This window comes from Amblyomma mixtum, chromosome 8 (assembly GCF_055824585.1).
Source record: "Amblyomma mixtum isolate Tamu chromosome 8, ASM5582458v1, whole genome shotgun sequence".
Lineage (NCBI taxonomy): Eukaryota > Metazoa > Arthropoda > Arachnida > Ixodida > Ixodidae > Amblyomma > Amblyomma mixtum.
In genome coordinates this window covers 118832818-118854636 of record NC_143019.1, presented here as the reverse complement: position 1 = coordinate 118854636, position 21819 = coordinate 118832818, and the positions used below count along the sequence as shown (strand labels likewise).

General features: G+C 49.2%; 1 protein-coding gene and 1 pseudogene across 1 annotated transcript; both read right to left on the bottom strand.

Moving 5' to 3' along the window:
* Positions 1-1085: 1085 nt before the first annotated feature.
* On the bottom strand, positions 1086-3949 carry LOC149334088 (uncharacterized). The gene has a single exon (XM_089557860.1). The coding sequence runs from the start codon at positions 3906-3908 to the stop codon at positions 1086-1088; it is 2823 nt and encodes a 940-aa protein (XP_089413986.1). The 5' UTR covers positions 3909-3949.
* Positions 3950-7939: 3990 nt separating this feature from the next.
* Positions 7940-21819, bottom strand: part of LOC149334087 (uncharacterized) — a 172379-nt pseudogene continuing 158499 nt past the window's right edge.

Sequence of the window (21819 nt, the reverse complement as noted above, 5' to 3'; positions counted from 1 at the left end):
CATCGACCGGCGGTCTCGGTTAGAGCCTAGAAGTTTTCCTTACGTGCTAAGCACGGAGCCTGGTTGGGACTTATCTCACACAGAGATACGATTTCGGAAAATCTTACTCATCGACCGGCGGTCTCGGTTAGAGCCTAGAAGTTTTCCGTACGTGCGAAGCACGGAGCCTGTTTAGGACTGCCATACCTGGCTTTTCCTTCCGTTTTTATTACGTACATAAACAAAGGCGCTGGGGCGGTCATTTCTCTTGACCCGCCCCAGTCTTTGATCAACCAATCGCTACTTAATTTCGCAGTAGCCACGGCCCTGTGGGTTGGGCATAGCCTCGAAACCAGGGCTCGAATAAATAAATAAATAAATCAAGAAAACATTCGTAAAACGCTCTCCACGCAACACCCTCGCCTTCCCCCAAGAACGCACTTTTCATCTTAAGTGCATGCACGTGCGTAACTGCCTCAAGGCGGCCACCCTCTCGTGCTGCGTCCAACCGGAAGACCTTTGTTTACCTCCCCGCATGGCTACAACGCTATCAGTCAGCGGATCAGTCCTTTGATCAGTCGCGGTGGGAGGGAGACCACCCCTTTCGGGACGGCAAGGCCACGCCGCACGTGCGCCCTCTGCCCGAGGCGTCACGGCTGCGTTCCAAAGTGGCGTCCTCCCCATGCCGGTAATTGCTTCCGCATTTGTTGCTGCACTGCGCGAGCCACGCGGGAAGTACAAAGGGGAGAGCCAGCGAGGTCGTGTACGAGGCGCGATCTTACACGTCCCCCCTGAGAGGATAAACGAGCTTGGGAGTCCGCTCGTTTAGACAAGATCAACAAAAGATCGCGGCTTTCTACAAACACAATATGCATAGAAAGAAATTGACATGCTGAAAAACGGCTCTCGGGTCAAAAAGATACAACTCGCCGATACCGCACAAAAACACTCATGGACTATACACAGAGCATACACGATATCCGTCACAGTACGAGAGTCAGGGGCATGCCAACATCCTTGCACAGAATTCTGGCCACAGATCACCGATCACATCACAAATTGCAGCGGGTGAACGGGAACATTCACGTAGCCTGAGGGGCCATGGCTCATTGCTCCTTACCCCAGCTCGTGCTAGGGACGCGAGACAACGCGTCGGCGTTGCCGTTACAGGTGCCTTTCCTGTGTGTCACAACGACATTGTAGCGCTGGAAGGCCAGCGCCCACCTTGCCAGTTTTGCCCCATGAGGCGTGCTCGTCGTTAGATAGGATAAGGGATTGTGGTCGGAGACCACGTTAACCTGAGCTCCGAACAACCAATGGTCGAATTTCTTGAGCGCCCAAATGATGGCAAATGCCTCGCGCTCGATTGTTGACCAGCGGGTTTGGGTTGTAGTGAACCGGTGGCTGGCGAAGGCGACCGGCTCCTCTCTCCCCGAGTCTCCCATCTGGGCCAGGCAAGCTCCGGCCGCGATCGCGGACGCATCCGTGAACAGCCAGTATGGCTTGAGCATATTAGGGGTATTTAGCGCTGCAGCTTCGCAAAGCGACGTTTTAAGCTGAGTAAAAGCTTCCTGCGCTTCCCGAGTCCAAGGAATCGCGTTTGGCACGCCTCGCTTCGTCAAGGATGTGAGCGGTGCAGCGACCTCAGCGTAGTTCTCTACGTATTCGCGGTAGTACCCGCATAGCCCAAGCAGGCTTCGCAGCTGCTTTTTCGTAGTAGGCGGCGCAAGGTCGCGAACAGCGGCTAGCTTATCGGGGTCCGGTCCGTGTGTACCGCCACCCACGACGTGACCCAAGTACTTGATCCGAGCTTGTGCGATCTGGCACTTCTCGGGGCTTACCTTCAGTTTAGCTTCGCGTAGTAAGCCGAGCACGATGCTTAAATGCTTCAGGTGCTGCTGCCACGAAGCGGAGAAAATGGCGATATCATCGAGATATGCCGCCGCGTAGCTCTGGTGTCTCGACAGCAGCGTATTCATCATTCGCTGGAATGTTGCAGCGGCATCTTTTAACCCAAATGGCATGACGCGCCAAGCGTACTGCCCTTCGTGGGTTACGAAGGCAGTCAAATGCTGACTCTCGAGGGCCACTGGTACCTGCCAATAACCGCGTCTCAAATCTACGAGAGTAATGAACTTCGCGCTGCCGACCCTCATAATTAACTCCTGCGGGGGTGTCATCGGGAAGGCGTCAGTACGTGTAGCCGCGTTCAGCGCCCGGTAGTCGATACACATACACACTGAGCCGTCCTTTTTGCCAACGCACACCACCGGATGAGCATGCTCACTTTCTACTATTTTTGCATCAGCCCGAGCTTTCTTAAAGCTTTCATCTGACAGCTGGGCCGAACAGAAACTCTCGCGCTGCTCTGGGGCCTCGTCTTCATCGTCACGCGTTGAGCGCCGGGCTTCGGCGGGGCACCCGTCACTACCTTCTTCATGTTGCTCGCCTGATGTCACGGGCAACTCTTTATTCTCCGGCTCGCCTGCCTGCGAATCGTTCGCGTGAGCCGCGCCTGTCGTTGAGACCGGCTCTAAAGTCTCCCTGCCAACGGTGAAAGATGCTGTAGTAGGGCCAGCTGTAACGTGTACGTCGCTTCGGGGGACCGCTCCGTTGCTGTGTTCGCACTGTGCTAGCAGCTCCCAGTCTTGTCGCGAGAGCAAACAGTCCACTCCCTCCGCGAGCTTGCCCGTAATTGCGCACACTATACGTACTGCCTCTGGTCGAGCTACAAGCGTGGGGCGCCGCCTCATACTGACCGCGAGCGTAACTAGCTTCGCTTCTATTGTTTCACCGAAAGCTGAGACAAGCTTTATCTTGCCGGAAGGCTCATGAGACGCGTCTGGCATTATGCTTTCTCGGACTACCGTTATTTCGCTACCGGTGTCTATAATCGCCGTTGTCGGTACTCCGCCGCATTCGATTTCTACCCGCTGCAGCTTTGATTTTCCCACTTCATCTGACGATCTCGGGGATCTCATTTCTGCAACCAGCGTCCTGTGTGGGTAGGCCGACTCAGCGGTTTCGGCGGCGTCCTCGCTGGCGACGGCTACTTTCTGAACCCGGGCGCGTTTATCGTTTGTCTGCGCGTTCTGCGCAGCGCGGGGGCAGTGTTTAGCGACGTGACCCTCTGCGCGGCACACATAACACTGTGTCTGCCGTTTCATGTCACTACTTGAAGGTGGGCATGGGGACCTTTCTTTCTCCGCGTGTACGGTCGTTGGTCGCACCGCGCGCCCCTTTCCTTTCGCTTGCTCGAAAGTCTGAAGCATCTGCGATAACTCATCCGGTTTCGCCCACTTTTCCCCCTCGCGGAGGCGCACATACTCCAGACCCTCGGTGCTTAGGCTAGCTTTCATGCGATCGGCTACGACGAGAGCCACCACATCTTCCTTAGTGTCTGCCTCCCTCGAACGAAGGTAATAGTGAAAGTATGTCTTCACGCGAGAGGCGAATTGGGCCCAAGTTTCCTCCTTACGCTTTGCGGCGCGTTCGAACCGATCCAAGTACTCAACGGGGGTCAGCTTTAGCTCGCTTAATACGGCCGCCTTCACTGACTCGTAGTCGCTGCACTCGTCGTCCTTAAGACCGCGAAGCAAATACCGCACACGCTCGGTCAGCGTCGGCATGATCAAGTGTACGCGGCTGTTTTCCGGCACATCGTACGTCGTGAAAACTCTTTCCACCTCGTCAAACCAAAGCGGTACGTCCGCGTCGCCCGGCAACTTGAGTCCCTTTAGGACTTTGGCGCATTGGGAGACTGGGTCGAGGCCCGTTCGCCGTTGTTCCCCTGATTCCGATATCAAGGGGGTCTGCCGGCCACCTGTCATCGCTATCCCAAGTTTCTGCAATTCGATGCGCTCTCGAGATTCGACTTCGAGCTTATGCTTCGCAAGCTCGAAATCCAGTTCCATGCGGCGGATTGCCATAGCATCGGAACCCGCCGTTGCAGCTACCCTTTGTAGCGTTTCTGCTATCGGCTCTGATGTCGCTGCGTCCTGCTGCGACGTTTCGCCTAACTGATCATCGCCCTCTGACGTTTCGCCTGGCTGATCATAGCCCTCTGTAGCCATCCCCTTTAATGCACTCGCATTTTCCTGTCTGCGATCTGAGCTCGCCATCATGCTCCTTGTCAACACCATACGCCCGTTTACACATGAGCCATAACCACCTCAGAAGTACGCAAGGAATCCCGCTCACCCGTGCTGGTGTCGCTAGTGGGATCCGTTGCCTCTCTGTTGCCGCTGCCTCGTCCCGAGATGCAGGATGAAGGACGCCTCAGGGTCGGCGCTCTGGACTACCTTGTTCCCTTGGCTGGACCTGAAGATCGGCTCCTTCCCGGGTTCCCGGACGGTCGTTGCCTGACGCTGCTGGCTTGACGGTGGTGTCGGCTCACGGTCGACGATTGCCGAATTCTGTCGTGACTGCGCCAGTAAATTCTCTTCCTTCTTCAGGTTCGTTTGCTTTCCTTCGGGGGAGTTCAGCCTCCTCCAAACGTGAGTTGTTCGGTGGTGTTTTGAAGCACAGGAGTCCAGAAGCAGAAGGTACGAAAGGGAAATTATATTTACAGAGTATATACAAGGCAAACTCAGTTGCAGAAGCGTGAAGTCACACAGACGTTCAAGTACTGTAACTTAGAAGGCACTTATCTCACACAGAGATACTATCTCACACAGAGATACAACTTCGGGAAAATCTTACTCATCGACCGGCGGTCTCGGTTAGAGCCTAGAAGTTTTCCTTACGTGCTAAGCACGGAGCCTGGTTGGGACTTATCTCACACAGAGATACGATTTCGGAAAATCTTACTCATCGACCGGCGGTCTCGGTTAGAGCCTAGAAGTTTTCCGTACGTGCGAAGCACGGAGCCTGTTTAGGACTGCCATACCTGGCTTTTCCTTCCGTTTTTATTACGTACATAAACAAAGGCGCTGGGGCGGTCATTTCTCTTGACCCGCCCCAGTCTTTGATCAACCAATCGCTACTTAATTTCGCAGTAGCCACGGCCCTGTGGGTTGGGCATAGCCTCGAAACCAGGGCTCGAATAAATAAATAAATAAATCAAGAAAACATTCGTAAAACGCTCTCCACGCAACACCCTCGCCTTCCCCCAAGAACGCACTTTTCATCTTAAGTGCATGCACGTGCGTAACTGCCTCAAGGCGGCCACCCTCTCGTGCTGCGTCCAACCGGAAGACCTTTGTTTACCTCCCCGCATGGCTACAACGCTATCAGTCAGCGGATCAGTCCTTTGATCAGTCGCGGTGGGAGGGAGACCACCCCTTTCGGGACGGCAAGGCCACGCCGCACGTGCGCCCTCTGCCCGAGGCGTCACGGCTGCGTTCCAAAGTGGCGTCCTCCCCATGCCGGTAATTGCTTCCGCATTTGTTGCTGCACTGCGCGAGCCACGCGGGAAGTACAAAGGGGAGAGCCAGCGAGGTCGTGTACGAGGCGCGATCTTACACAAGGTTAGGTTACTTGTAAGCATAAATACCCCCGAAACCAGAAGAATTGACAGCCATCGCCGTAGCTCAGAGGTAGAGCACCGGAAGCGTAATTCGGAGGTCGTGGGTTCGGATCCCACCGGCGGCATGTGGTTGTTTTTTCTTCTGCTTTTCTAATCAATTAGCTTTAAGCCATAACATATTCAGTAATACTCTAAAAACACCATAAAATAAATAAATTAAAAAAATCCCCTGTGCCCCTTGGTTTCTGTGGCTGTTAGCTTCTGTCATATGTATAACGAGACCCTCAATCCCCTTCCCTTGTTTGCTTAATTGCTTAGGGAGGGCCTCGGTTCTGGCAGCTTTGACGCCATAGGAAGCATAAGAGTGTTCTCACGCAGCTTCCACCCTCTCCGTTCGATGACGTTCTACGTCACACCTGCGGTTACTCAGGACGTTCTACGTCCGCCGCTTATGAACGTGGGTGGCGCTGATGAACACTTTCAAGGTTTGGTTACTTGTAAACATAAATACCCCGAAAGCAGAAGAATTGACAGCCGTCGCTGTAGCTCAGAGATAGAGCACCCGACGCGTAATTTGGAGGTCATGGGTTCGGATCCCACCGGCGGCATGTGGTTGGTTTTTCTTCTGCTTTTCTAATCAATTAGCTTTAAGCGATAGCATAGTCAGTAATATTATAAACTGATAAACACCATAAAATAAATAAATAAAATAAAAAAATATCCCCTGTGCCGCTTGGTTTCTGTGGCTGTTAGCTTCTGTCATACAAATTGTATGATATTCCATGGTGAAGCCTCTATGAGGTTATTGCATCATAGAACCTTTTTTCAGCAGGGAACAGATATCTTGGTCACCTTAATGATTTGTTCGGAACTTTGCTTCCACAAAATTTCGATTAAAAGCGACAATAATGCTAGGGAGCCGCCAGCAGCATATAGAGCGAAGTACACTTGGACGGTGCTCCGACCTTCAATGACGTCATGGGACGGATGACTTGGAGGAGACGACAGTTTCCGGTGCCGAACGGCGAGGCGGGCTTCAGATACCGTACGCAACATTCGGCGGTGCTGCAGCCTGTAAAGAATTTAACAACAGCTGGCTGTTTAAAAATAATAAAATCCTCAAAGAATCTTGAACGGCATAAATAAAACTCGCGACGGGCAAAGTAGTTTTCGCTGGTCGTATAGAAAGCAGCGCAGCCGAAGAAAAATGGGCTGTAAGTTTTATAAGCGCCTAGTTAGTTTACCTGAACAATCATTTCAGTGAATTCAGAGCTAACTTAAAAATGTCCGAATGGTCTCTTAAATGACATCGTTTTTGCAGCGCCCATAGGAATGTGTTACAAGCAGAAAATACCGGCATCGATATTGCAGTTTCTGCACCATGCAAACTGTCACGCACAAAGCCGCCGCGATGAATAAGTGGTTGTGGCTCTCGGCAGCTGACCCGAAATACGAGGGTTCGATCCCGGCCGCGGCAGTCGCATTTCGATGGAGATAAAACTGTAGAGGCCTGTGCAATGTGCATGTCCGCCACTATGACGTCCTTTGTAGCCTGAGTCGATTTAGCACGTTAAACCCCCCTACGCTGTAACCTGCCACAATGTCTTACAGACACGTGAATTGATTTTGCAATGAGAGTAATGTTACGGTATAATCTTGTCGGATATCGCCAGGTGTACTGCGCGGCCTTGACAGCTGTAGTGTTCTATTTCTGAGCACGACTTATGATAACCGTCACCTATGTTTTTGGCTCAAAGGGAGGACCATAGCCCCTACAATTTATGTTCAGTTAATGCGTGTTGGCGAAGCCGCTTGCTGCACGCGGTTGGCCTAGTTGTTTCGGCATCCGCGTCCCATGCGAGAGATGCGTGATTTGATCACTAGTGCCACTGGGTACCCACACATGATACAACGGGTACAAGATGTTCTATGTTCTAAGAGTGAAAGGACTGGGAAATGGGTTCTTAACCACACCTTGCGTAGACAACCAAAATTGGTTGGCAGTAGAGGCTTCTTACAAACATAGCCTTTTTCATGTTTGCTAGTGAAGTAAAGACTTCGGACTTGAAACCTTGTCCGATGGGGCTATGTTTCCACAGCTTCTCTTGCGCCATTTTAAAAAAAGGAAAAACTTCGCCGTCATCTGGACATTTCTTGAAACCACATTCCTGCAGAGTATGCAATCGCAGTACGGCAATCACTTTTTCTTGAGGTTCTCTGAGCTGTTTCGTAATTATGAATCTACTTCCTGCCCTCTTGCCTACCTAGTAAATCACAAAAGAATACCCTGTGCTATGTTTTTACTGCACTAACTTCGAATCCCACGCCCTCATACAGAATTTCCGTTATCGCACTGCCCTCACTATACGGGGGCGGCCGCGACAATCAGCACAGAAAAAATACACAACTGGCAACGAGGAAATTCCGTAATAGCTAGCATGTGATTATTATTACGCACAGAAAGGCCCAGAACATGTTGAGCATCTGACTAGCTCAGCCTTCACACCTTCAGTGAAGCAAAAGTCTCACAAAAATCTGCACAAGTCAAGAAAGCGAGATGAATATGTTTGCCTACCGCAAGGGGTGAGACTTCAGCATATAAGACGGCCGATGGAGAAATCCGCAATTGTCACCGGGCAGCAAATTCCATCTTGAGGCGGCCAGGATTTCCTCCTCGCTGCAAATGGACAGTGCCGCATGTTTTCCGTCCCGGGCTCTTTCGTAGCACGCAGACACCGTAAAATGACTGAAGCAATCGCCACGGCAGCGAGCCATGGATTCCATGAGAAAGTCGTCGCGGGTCCGCTGGCCGTTAATAAAGTAAAGCTCCCACTCTCCCAACCAGTACACTATAAGGCAAGGCCTCACTGACCCCGTGGCCAAGTGAAGCTTGAGCTTGTCCATGCTTGTCGGGCCGCTTGACAGGGAAGGAACGCTCTCTATTGCGATGACTGTGGTCCGGACATAGTTTCCGAGGAAAAACATCGCAACTGTCCAGACAGCCAGGACGCCGATTCGATAGGGCGCAGCGTTTCCAACGGTGTCGGGAGGGCATCGCCCAAGCAGTGAGCAGACGAGGAAGAGCAGGAGACGAGACTGCGAGAAATGCAGACGAGGGAACAAGAGCTGACTGCGAATCCAGAGGACGGAAATAATGGAGGCGCCTAGTAATATGAGGTTGAGTCCAAACCAAAGTGCCGATATCCAGGAATCGATAAACGATATGCGAATGGTTACTTCGCGCCGACTGAATATGCACATCTCTGCGGGGGAGTATTAAGCGTCTATTGAAAAGCGCCATAGTTCGGAAATCCTGGCTGGGAGGGGAGATGGTTCAAAGTCGGCTCGCTTTTCGCCCACGATAAGGTAGCTGTTGCTACCCGCGATAATATCAACTGTCTTATTTCTCGTCCTGTATGCGTCTAATACGGCCATGCTTTCGGGGTGTTCGGCGAGTTGGGCATCGGGCATTCCGATAGTCGCCACATAATATTTTCCGGCTGGTAGATCTTTTTCAAGTCCTGCTGCGCCGAACAGCTCCGAAGCTGATGCGTAGTACTTCCTAATGTCGCACCTCTTGAAGTCATTTGCGGGAACGCTGAAGCTTTGCGGAGTCACGCTGGTTACCCGACAGAGGCCTTCTTTGTCGAACCCATTAAGCGTTTGCTCGTGTGAGTCGCCAAAGACGAGCTGGCGCAGTGTATTATGAACACTCGCTTGGTTTTGCAGTCTTTCTCTTGTGGCTTCGGTGAGATTCCAGTACCACGGGACAAACAGAAGCCGGTCCGTAGAAAACTCTTCGTACCAATCGCGTGGTCGCGAGCCAGGTGCCGGCAAGAACTCCCTGAGTAGTTGTAGCGGGGTTCCGCTGAGGTACCTGACAGGAACAGGTAAATGGTTTGATAGCATGTGAAGTTGCGTTGCCATAATTGGCGAATGGATTATGATGCGGTGTGCTTTGGATAGCGAGGAGGCTTGGAGGGCTGCCAGCATATTAGGATGTAGGCAACTAACATCCGAGGGCACTAAGAGATGTTGGTCTGCCATCGTTGTGGAGAGGAGGGCAAAAATAGTGAGTGTGCCAGAGAAACTACACCGCATGCCAAAGTGTGTCCGGCATAAATAGGCTAAACCCTGAAAACTTTCATTGATTTCGCCCCACTATGTTATAATATAGAGGCGCAGAAATACAGGAAGGAGGCAGAACACCTTCATATGAAGGAGTACAAAATTAATAAAAGTCCATACCAGACATCGCTGGTGGAAGCCGCCAGATATACTGAAAGTGAACACTATGCAGACTGCAGTGATCTGCGAAGAAGCAGGTGAGATTTCTTCGTGCTTATGTCCTGTACGTGAGCAGCTTACAAACCAACAAAGCTTATTCTTAGTTGCACTGAGAAGCTCTCTTTATCCAGAGAGGCGCAGTGAAGAGTTTGATCACGTGTTGCATTGCAGTGATGTTTACTTGAAGAGGCGCACCTGTGGCCTTTCTGTAGTGCTGCAGATTGTGAGTATGCTGCCAAACAAAGAAACGAGCCTATACGACAGCAGTGATTGGCGCTCCGCTCTTTTCGTACGTATAGATGTTGCTGCGTGGTGATGTCTAAACGCCTCTGCAGAGAGAGTTGGAGAAACTGAGCATGGGAGTGCTCTTCGAGGACCAATGTAATGCGCTACTGCGGCTTCCTAGTTCAAGCCTCGCGTGATTTGCTCAGCAGAGGACAAAGGACGACCAATCAACTGAAAGCAATTTAAGTGGGCGGTATTGGAGCCCGTCCATATCGAGCGGACCATGCACTACTATTGCTGCGAATGCCTTAGGAGAGTCATCGTGCAAAATACCAAAACTTTCGTTTGTGTACCGACAACCGCTTTCAGAACGCAGTCACCGATCTCTTGATTTCCCTACTTTGTAATTCAGGCGCTCATTGAAAGTTTACTCACACGAGTCCATTAGCAATGCGATAGAGAAGCGGCACGCCCAAAGGCAAACTTAAGTGAGTGCAATTGGCAGTAAGTACTCAGTGAAAACGAGAAAATACTTCTTTTCGTCAATTATCGATCAAATTAAACTGCACATACCGACAAAATGAATGAAAGGACGCACAAACTCCCTGAACGCATGGAGACTGCTGAATGGACGGTGTTTGCAGCGCACAGTTGATGGCTGCGTGAGAAGGGTTTACGGGAGAGGAGAGCAGTGGTGTTGATGGGGCACCGGTACGCAGTGTAGGCGCTGTTAACAATTAAGGATCTAATGGCGGCGTGTACTGGCACGCGTGGTTGATCTTTTTTTCGCTTGAAGGAAACAAAAAAGAAGCTTGTATGTCTTTCTAAGTAAATGAACAAATATAGCTGGTGTCGTAATTCAATCCATTAGCGCTGACTTTTTAAAGAACGTTTCTGGCAGGTCGGAGCCACTCAGGACGTCTTTACTTCGACTCGTACAAATCTGGCCTTTGAGCGAGGCTTACATTGTAGAAGAATGGCCTGAGGGGCGAGTTGGTGCATGATTAAATGAACGCAGCGCAACAAGGACACTAACAAGAGATGGGACACCACATGCGCACACTAGCAACTGTTTATTGCATGGATAGGTGGCGTATTTAAACATACACCTCAGGCAGACACTCATCGGATTATCGCACGGAACCCAACACGTGGAAAAAGGCGGCAACATCCGGATAACAGACAAGAAACCTTTAACCTCTACAGAAAGAACTAAAAGATTCTGATAACAGAACTTAGAGGAGGCCATCTCGTAGCAAAAGCACTGTCAAACAATCGTAGCAAAAGCAGAGTCAGCTAAAGCAGTCAAAACGAAATTACAATCGTAGCAAAGGCAGAATCAAACGCATTAAAGGTGCCCAGCAACGCTTTTTTGATATGCTTTAGATGATTTCTTCATGACACGCAGATACCGAATCAAAAATAATTACTGGAATCGGTGCACTAGAACGGGAGGTATTAAGGAATGAATTTTCAAAATACAAGCAAACAAAAAATTGTCCTCGACTCAAATTTCCCACATTTTCTCTGCCGTTTCACTCACCCAATGACGACACGCGGCGAGACCAATCGAAACAGCGTGCATGAGCACGTCACCACAACGTCCGGAAGATAGCTTCTCATGGTTTCCTGGTCGCTGTAACACGTTTCCGCTGACGCTGACGGCGTCGTTTCCATGGTTACAAGCACGTGAGCGCTAGACTGAGACGGAGCGAAGGAGCCGAAAGCTCCACTCTAGTACAGTCATGTTGTCGTTGCTCGAATCTAGAAAGCATCCTTTCAGGTAGCATGGCTGTTTTTGTATTTTCTTATGCGAACGTGAAGTAAGCCGATCCTACCGGCCGGCCAGCCTGGACGCGGGCAGACGGGATCCCGTCTGCCAGCGTCATAAAAACGAGCTAAAGAGTGTTCTTGACGTAAGTAATACAGCCTGGGATAGGAAAATGAGAAATATATCATTTTTCTGGGTCACTGGCCAATACCGAGTTGCTGGTAAAAGGGCCAACTGTGGCAGGAGCGAATTTGTTGCGAGAACCGCCTCGCAGCTGCCTCTGACCCAACGGGGTCCGGCTCGACTGGCGCCCGCTAGCTCCGCTGCTGAGGGCGTAGCAGAAATTGACCACGCTATTATTTTATTGCGAAATAATGCTGTTGACAGAAAAGCGGTGTGAATAGTAGGCCTTTTATTACAGCGCAGGCGCCTTCCGAAGCGCCGGCCGCTGCGGCTTCGACGCGAAACGAGCTGTAGGCCTAGCGGCGACCACGGCAGCCAGGCAGCAGCAGAGCTCGTCGCCCGGAGCGCCCGCGAGCGGTGCCGTTGCCGTAAGCTCGCAACATAAGCAGGCATGCTTTGTCGCTGCTCGAGTATAGCTGGCAGTCTTTCTGATAACAAGGCGATCTTGTCTTTCCTTGCTGCACGGCGGCGAAGTGCGACACCGGTTGTGGGCGGAGCTTGGGCAGAGCGGCGCAGCGGGAGGCCACGAAGTTCTTTGATGCAAAGTAATAGCCAGCGCCTCTGCTGGGGCTTTTTTTTCTAACAAGCTTTGAAATGCTTTTGCGTAAGAAAAGATGCTAGTTTTTTTTCACTTTAATATAAAAGGACACAACAAAACATAACATATTTTTGCACACGAACACAATTAGATTGTTATTAGTAGTTCATCCAATCATAATCGCCCGCCAGCTGAAGTCATATCCGCTGAAAAAATGCAAAAGACCACCACTGTGGGCCGACGCCGTCAGTGCCATGATTTTGATTCTCGAGCAACTTAAAATATTAAATACAGAAATATGCGTGTTATGACCGGTGGTAATAGCGTCGCCATAACTCAACAATTACAACAAGGAAGCAAAACAATGCACTCAGATTATGGTGCAGGGCCCCTTTAACCGAAAGCAGTCAGAACCCGAAAAAAACAAGAAAACGGAAAAGCAAGAAACAGTAACAAATTTAACAACCCGCCTAAACAAACTACAGACGGCCGCTAGAAATGCAGGGCTGAAAAGATCCACAGTACATGACGTCACAAAGAACTTTCAAGAAAGGACACTTCATTTCTACTGAGGGATACTGAAGAGTCGCTAACACAAGTGCTTCCCTTCTTATTAATCATGAAAGCCTCAAGAATTTCACGTGCCACCTGATAGCAACTCCTGCCCAGAATTCGTATTCCGTTAAGCACTGGCTCACACTTGCAGTCTTTACAATATAGGCCAGATGGGTCGCTGCATTAACGACAGGACACGGGAACATGAAAAATCGTTAGAAAACGGAGGCGGGCCGATTTGCCCCTACATTGTAAAGATTGCAAGTGTGAGCCAGTGCTTAACGGAATAAGAATTGTGGGCAGGAGTCGCGATCAGGTGGCACGTGAAATTCTTGAGGCTTTTATGATCAGTAAGAAGACAAGCACTTGTGTTAGCGACTCTTCAGTATCCCTCCGTAGAAATGAGGTGTCCTTTCTTGACAGTTTTTTGTGTCGTCATGTACTGTGCATCTTTTCAGCCCTGAATTTCTAGCGGCCGTCTTTTGTTTGTTTAGGCGGGTTGTTAATTTGGTTACTGTTTTTTACTTTTACGTTTTGTTGTTTTTTCGGGTTCTGACTGCTTTTGCTTAATGCGTTTGAGTCTGCCTTTGCTACGACTGTAATTTCGTTTTGACTGTTTTTGCTTCTCATGTTTGACTCTGCTTTTGCTACGATTGTTTGACACAGCTTTTGCTGCGAGATGGCCTCCTCTAAGTTCTGTTACCAGAATCTTTTACTTTTTTCTGCAGAGGTTAAACGTTTCTTGTCTGTTATCCTGATGTTGCCGCCTTTTTCCACGTGTTGGGTTCGGAGCGATAATGCGATGGGTGTCATGCCTGTGCTGTATATTTAAATATGCCACCTTTCCATGCAATAAACAGTTTGTAGTGTGCGCATGTGGTGTCCCCTCTCTTGTTAGTAGGCAGTTTTAGCTGAGCGTTTTTACGGCCAGCGGAGCGGAGCGGGCGAGCGCAGACGCCACTGCGCATGCGCACATCGCTGGGCCGGCCAGCGTTTTTACGGAGCGAAGCTTACGCCCGCTGGGAAGCCCTCTCCAGCGGAGCGATAGGCAGCGCGCGAGCGTGCGTAAGAGCGCGCGGGCGTGTATGGGTATCCAAGATGGCAGCCTCTTTTGTACATCTAAAACGCAACATTTACCCAATAAATAGCAAAAAACACAGAATCTACAATTACTAAATAGTTTCAGCGCATTATTAGTTGGCTAAATTGATATTCTTTTTACTCTAACTCGAATTGTGACCTATAGGTGGAGCAGCAGAGAAATTCGAGTATAGTCCGCTCGAGAAGACGGGCGATCCGCCCGGCTAAAACTCTTTCCTCGCGCGCCTCGCCGCTGGTGTATGCGCTCGTCCGCTCCGCCCCACTGGCCGTAAAAACGCTCAGCTAAAACTGCCTAGTGTCCTTGTTGCGCTGCCGTTCATTTCATGCTTATATTGTATTTTCGTGTTTTTGTAGCATTGATAGTTACACTGCAAAAATACGATTACGCTAAACAAAACAAAGAAAGGCTGCCTCTGCGTTACTTACGGAGGCATCCAGGACGAAGAGTGGGTTGATATTCCATTCGGTTACCTGTCTAATGATGGCGAAGAAATCACCCTCTGAAATATTTGCAATGTGTTGTGGCTGGAGCTTCAGGAGAACTTGCTGCTGGTTGCTGACTTATACATCGCGGAGCCTTCGCTCCGGCTGCACGTACAGTGGGATCCTGTGATTCCACATTTGTTGACAGCTGCTTCGAGTGTCCCCAGTAAAAGTTTTCGCGTAGCTTGGTCCCTTATTACTCCGATGTCAATGCAGGGATTCCGCACAAATAGGTGTCGTGCAATTCGTCTGAATTAATCTTGTGGCACGTGACCGCATTGTGCGAAAGGCTAGAGCGACACCGAGTGAACATGCAATGTGGGAGTGCTTGTTCCACGACGTCGCGAGGTGTAAAAAGGCAAGGGGGATCGTCGACATACGCGGAAGAGAAAGTGAGCGTGTACTTGCGCCCATATTTACGCAAGAATTAGCAGTACTTTATTGCCTTTCGTATCGTCCACTAACAGCACCCAGGGCATAAAAAAGCACATATTTTTGGCACTGTTGTATGATTAAGACATATGGCTGTCTTCCAACTGCAGATTGTTATCAATGCATGTGCCTAGGTTCATTTGTTCCACAAAAGAGACACGTACAGCACTGCAACACTGCAATGTAATGCAGTGTACCTCGTAGTTAGCATCTGGAACTTTCACGATCTTCATTTACCGCATGCATCAACATTGTTGTTATTCACAAAAATATTTGAATATAATGAACTTGCTCTATCACAAGGCATGTTTCATGCATCGGATCACCCGTGTGTTCCGATGCAAATCCATGTCATTTTTTCTTGCGTCACAAGGTAAGGGCCCTTTCATTGCATCAGTAACATATTATGATCCGTGGGTAGCAGGATGAGAACCCTGTAACCCAGATTCAGACATCTGTGAGTGGCTTTCTTGTCATAGTGGCCCTTATAGCGCTGGCGCACCCGTTCCAGGCTTTGATGTGCAAGCCTGCATGTTTCCTCTAAATTGTCCCGCAACTCGAAAATGTATGTGTAAGTTGTCTTGAGATCTGATGCAATCTCTTCATTTGCCCACAGCTCCTAGAGTAATGTAATTGGGCCTCTAACGGATCTACCATACAACATCTCGAAGGGCGACAAAGCAAGACTCAGTTGCGGTACTTCGCGGTAAGCGAACAAAAGAACTGGGAGGTATCTATCCCATTCCGTCTCTCCTGGAACATTTTTATATCATATTTTTGAGGGTGCTGTTGAACCGCTCTACAAACCATTAAGCCTTATATTAAATATGGGAGGTTATAGCGTTTTGGTTACTCACTTACTGACAAAAGGCGGTTGACTTCCTTCATTAGTTCCGACGTGAAGTTCGGGCCCCGGTCCGTCCAAATTTCCCTCGGGAACCCGTTACGCGAGAACATCTCCACAAGACCCTCCGCCAATTGGATACTGTAAATAGTCTTCAATGGAATTGCATCCGGATAACATGTGACCACGTCGACCAGGGTAAGCACATGTCTATTGCCTCTGTGGGATACCTGGAGCGATTGCCCCCCCATGTCAATAGCCACTCTTTGAAATGGTAGGCCGATGTCCGGCAACTTCCCCAGAGGTACGGGTCCAGCTCAGCCCTTCGGAGCTGCGCGCTGGCACACCTCCCACGCGCGAACGTACCCAAGCAGCACATGACATTGGTCCAATGTAGGAATTGAGTTGGCAAACTACGGTCCTATGAAGGCCCCGCGTTGCCAATGTTCTCCCTGCCTTGGCTCAGCCATTTTCAAAAGTTGGCAGTATTGGACAAGGTTCTCGGGCGTTTTCCCCGCCTTGGCTCAGCCATTTTTAGAAGTAGACAGTACTGGACCAGTTTCTCGGGCATTTTCCCTGTCTTGGCTCAGCCATTTCTAGAAGTTGGCAGTATTGGACCAGTGCTTGGGCGTTTTTCCTGCCTTGGCTCAGCCATTTTTAGAAGTTGGCAGTATTGGACCAGTCTCTCGGGCGTTTTCCCCGCCTTGGCTAAGCCATTTCTAGAAGCTGGCAGTATTGGACCAGTCTCTCTAATGTTTCGCCTGCATTCACTTTATCATATTTCGAAGTTGGCAGTATCTCACCAGTTCTACAATCTCTTCCTGCAATAGGCAGCTCGACTTAGTGTCGTAGGCAGCGCGACGCTGCCTACGACATTGAGAGCAGTCTAGGAGCGGAAAAAAATGTGCGTTAGATAAACAAAAATAAAAAGTCTTGATCCCCGTTCTCAAGTCACGAAGTTATGCCGGAAAGCTTTTTCTGAAATATGGAGATTAATGGGGCATTAGCCCTCCTGTAGCTTGTAGAAGAATTAGTAGGGCGAGAACGAAGGTTCTCTAAGAGCTCCGCGTTTACATAAATACCGTAGTAGCGCATCGTAATTCCCAGTGGCGGGGCTAGTTGGTGATGCATTTTCTTTTCCCGAAATTTCCTCGCGGAGGTTAGACGGCATGCTCGCATGTAAGCATACGGCACGCGGAAGTAGGGGGAGAGGGGAGGGGGCAGCCGGTCACAACTTGAGGGTGCTCTGCTTCGTTTTCCTTCCGAGAGGGTATTGTGTCGGTGCCCAGGGCGGAAGAGGGGGCCCCGAAACTATGGTGTCTCGATGTGCGGGAGCGGAGAGCGGAGAGAAGCGTACGCACATCTGGGCGCCCTACGAGCACCTGTTTCTATTCACCGCAGCACTCGACTTGCACTTGCCGATTTGCGCCCTGCCTGTGGGATTTGTGCATTTTCCTGGCGCATTTTTCCTGTTTACTTGAGTGGGATGCACGAGAAAGTTGACATGATGCGCTGCTCTCGCGTTCATGTAAACGGAGCTTATCAGCCGTCCTAGTGTTATGCGCTTTTCTTACAGTTGCACTGTAAAAACTAGCCGTCACTTTGACGGTCACCCTTTGGTTAATTTTGACGGGTCCTCGGCGTATTCCGAAAAGACGGTTCCTTCGGCGTGAATCAGGGGGAGAGGGCAGAGCAACGAGGAGCGCAAAAAAATAAACAAAATCCTCGGCCTTCTGATTAGCTCTTCTTCGCAAACGTCATACGACCGATGACCTATCGCGAAGGTCGGTGTGCGCGGGCCTTGTTTTTTTTTCGTGTTCTCGCGCCATTTTGTTTTTTCGCGTCGGTGAGAAGACGGCGAGGCTTGGATTCATGAAAGCGGCTGCTGTCTCAAGCCAAGTGCGCCTGATTACGGTAGATGTACTGCATGTTTACTATGTTTGCTTACATTTTCCTTTCGGAACGTGCTGTATGACACAAACGCGGAGAGTCTCGTTCGAGCCGTCGTAGCGTGCACACCGCGGCGGCCGGCGTACGTACGTTTTTCGCCTCAAGCCCGTCGTGGATTCGTCTCGCGCTGTGCTCGCCCGCTTTCCTACACAAGTGTTACCATCTCTGCAAACTTTCTTCGGTGCGTTCCCTGTGAGCCCGCTCCTTCCTAACGCGAGAGGTGGCCTTGTATGCTTCTACACACAGGTGAAGGGAACACGCGAGTCGACTGCGCGCTTGTGGCTGTTGTAAACAACGCGCTGTCGTGCTTTTGCGCGGTCTGCTTAGACTGCTGGTCGCGCGGCTGGTAAGATGTGGTGTGACAGCTATTACCCCATAGTGCTCCTTCGGTGCGTATTCGGCTTTCGAATAAAATCGTCCTAACGGTTTTTAAAACTCTTACTGTTCCAAAAGTATAGCACGCACGCATCGTATTGCTCAAGACGTGGCCTGCCTCCAGTCTTTAGAACAGCCGCATGGGCTCGATCGGCCCCCATCGCGATGATCCCGCGTGTTCGCTTCCGTATTGCTTCTACCTGCACTAGGTGCGCTCGCCTTTCCCTTCGTTTTTTGCGGGGACATCTCGAGCACGCCTGTATCGTTTACTTTCGCGCTCTGCCGCGCCTATTTCGTCTGTCCGGATATGTCCTGCAGCTCTTCGGTCGGCTGTACTCGCCCCGGCTCCTAACGCTGCAGCCGTGCGAGGCGGCGGCGATCGGCCCGCTGGTTGTTGTATGTTCCTGCTGCACTGGCCGTAGTTTGACTTGATAACTCCGAGGTCCGGTGTGCCTGCAGCAAGCTGTGATAGCTACGTGCAAGCGGGCCCCGATTTTCTGGAATGAGCATCTTGCTACGAATGCATATTCGAAAGCAAAAGATCAGGTCAGACCGAGAGCCTTCGGTGCCCTGGAACCTTAAGGCTGAACCGAGTATAATCTCTGATGTCTTTCCTATGGCACCAAGCTTGCCGTATGCGTAGTCTGTGTTAGTCTTGAAATTACACAACAAAACTTTTCACTCAATAGTATTACGTGCTAATAATTTTGTTCCCATGCAGGCTCAGGTGTGGGCGACATCGACCTACTTGCCCTTGCAGTCGACAGAGAGGACTGGGCAAGTGGACAAGTCTGGACAAGGCAGTGGGACTCCTTCTTGGAGCCTTTCTTGGTTTTAACATCTGTGAGCCACCCAGCAGCCCTCTCACTATGGAACGTTTGCAAAGGTAAACTAGTGTGAAATAATTAGAAAGACCTTTTTTATAAAGGTTGTGATTTCAGGACCAGTAAAAAATTTATTCAAATAATATGCGTGACTTAAAATCGAGTACTTCTTCGAATGAAGAAGCTTAGCTGACCTCTGGTCAGCTTCCTTGGCTTTGTCGGTTCTTATAGGGTGCTGCAATACTAGGTGCAGTACTGAAATCTTTTCTTTCAGGGATTTATGGTTTATGCACTAGTGAGTAATGTCATAACTTGGCAGCCCTTAGGACAGCAAGCTGGCACTATTCATATCGTGCATCATTGCTTACAGCGTTTACCAAATTTGTTACATGATATTCAGTGTTCTAGCAAAAAAACAGCAAAAACTGAGACACAGGTCGATGAGACGTTACACACACTACCGCCGAACTTACAGCTGATTTATTTTTGCAAGCGCATACGCAACTGAAACAAGCCCAGTCGTCATTCCATTCCCTTAAAAAGCGCCACTCTTTTTCTGTGATAAGGACAGAGAACCACTTATTCTTTTTTATAATTTGTAAGAAGTGTTTCAAGCAGTTCTTGCTCATGCCTGCACTTACCCCTGCTAATAATGTTTGTACCTTTTATTCTTTTTATAATGTGTTAGAAGAGTTTCAAGCAGTTCTTGCTCATCCCTGACTTACCCCTGCTAATTATGTTCGTGCTGTGAAACAGGCTGGCATCTGCTACAGTCCTTCACATACAAAGCAAGGTTGGCTGGCATCTGCTCCAGTCCTTCACATACAAAGCAAGGTTCCTACCGGTGCCTGCTTGCAACTTCTTGCCATGTTATCTGCGACGTTCATTCAGGCATTGTAGAGTCTGCCTGATGTATACTTTTCCACTGGACATATGGATTTAATACACAACCCTCATTACACACACTGTGAACTCCAATTTGTGGTAGCTCTTGCAGGCTGAAAACCCAAACTGGATACCAAAATTTTGGACACTCTTTCAACCCATGGGAAATTTTATGGAAGTATGGGACAAGAAACACTGAGGTGATCCTGTTCTTCCATAAAACTTCCCATGGGCTGAAAAGAGCGTCCGAAAAATTTGGTATCAACGTGGTGCTTTCAGCCCCTCATGAGCTATCTGGTCTTTTAACCCGCATGTCTGGCTGTGCAGAGAACAAGCATGCAAGACCAACCCCCAAATGAGGTTCACAAACTGTGTGGTTGGAGTTGTGTATTCAACCCCATGTGCTGTGGGAAAGTATACATCGAGCAGGCTGGGCAATGCCTGAATGAATGCCTCAGGAAACACATTGCCTGTGAGCACAGGGAGCAACCAGTCGTTGCATGTGAGGGACTGTAGCAAATGTTTGAAACTGTTTCACCGGACGAGCATTACTAGCAGGGGGAAGTCCTTGCACGAGCGAGGACTGGTTGAAGCATTTTTAATCAAAAAGAATGAGCAATCCTGCATAAGCAAGCCATCTATCCTTAGCATAGTGAAAGACTGCTGTTTTTGGTCTGGGATGGAAAGATGACTGAGCTTCATTTTTTCGTTTTCATGGGCGCTTGAGTGAGAAAATGGCTTCAAGTATGTGGATGAGCCAAAAATGAATCATTTGTAAGTTTGCCAAAAGTGTGTGACTTCTTCTGGTCCTGTGTCTCGGTTTTCAGGACATTGCAGAAAACACCTTGTATAATTGTTTATGTAATTCAAAATATCTTTGGTCATCTATGATGCTCACTTAGACTTCAAGCAAGTAATGCGTAACACTATCAGTACACGTGTTGTACACCTTGTGGTAGTCACAAGTGCTTCCTCCAGAATGATGCATTGATCTGCCAGAGTTGTCCAGTTGAAAGGAATTCTTCTGATACCTTCCACTTCCAGACCTGCCCTCCTAAGACCGCCTAGATTGGTTTATGTGCCGTTGCCTGCTGATCAAAGCTTTGCCTTGATGAAATATGATGTGTACTCACTTTTACAAATTAAAGTAGAGTGAATGTGTGGCTTTCAAGTGGTAAATGTAAATGGAATGTCGTGTATATAGCCTGAATGGTGGCATCAACAAAAGGATGATGCAATAAGGGAACAAGACAGTACACCTTTTGAACTACAGTGTAAAATTTTTCCGCAAGGTGCGATATATTGCAGCGGTGGACTGTCGTCACAACTTGACAAAGCCCATGCCTTGCAAGCCACGTTAAAGAGTTTGAGTCAGGTTAAAATTCATTGTTGTGCATGACAGTTGAAGCGCAACACCGTTCATAAATGGAAGTTGGACAGATGCGTTATCTCCCTTTTATAGAAAAGAGAATTATGATTTGATTTCATTTACAAGTATTTAATGATGGCAACAGTTTTATTTTAATTATTTGGAAAGCTTATTGGAGCTGAAAATGCCCTTCGAACCTGCGGTTTGTAATAGAAGCTGCAGTCACTTGCCTTCTATTTATAGGCATCTATGATGCCACTTAGCAGGTACAAAGTGGTCAATCGCAACTAGAAGTCCGTGTCAATGGATGGAGGCCCCTGTTATGATTCTTTACTTCATTATTTAGTTGTGTCAAGGTTTTGTATGTTGCCTTCATTATGAGGCACGCAATAATCTATCTGTTTACTATATTTTTTACCTAATGTCCTGGCTCAGGTGCTCATCTACTGATTTTAAGTGAGGGATCAAACACCATCCATAGTGGCTGCATTGCTCTGGAGGCTAAATGCAAAGAAGCAAGTGTGCTAAGCGATGTCGGTGCATCTTAAATT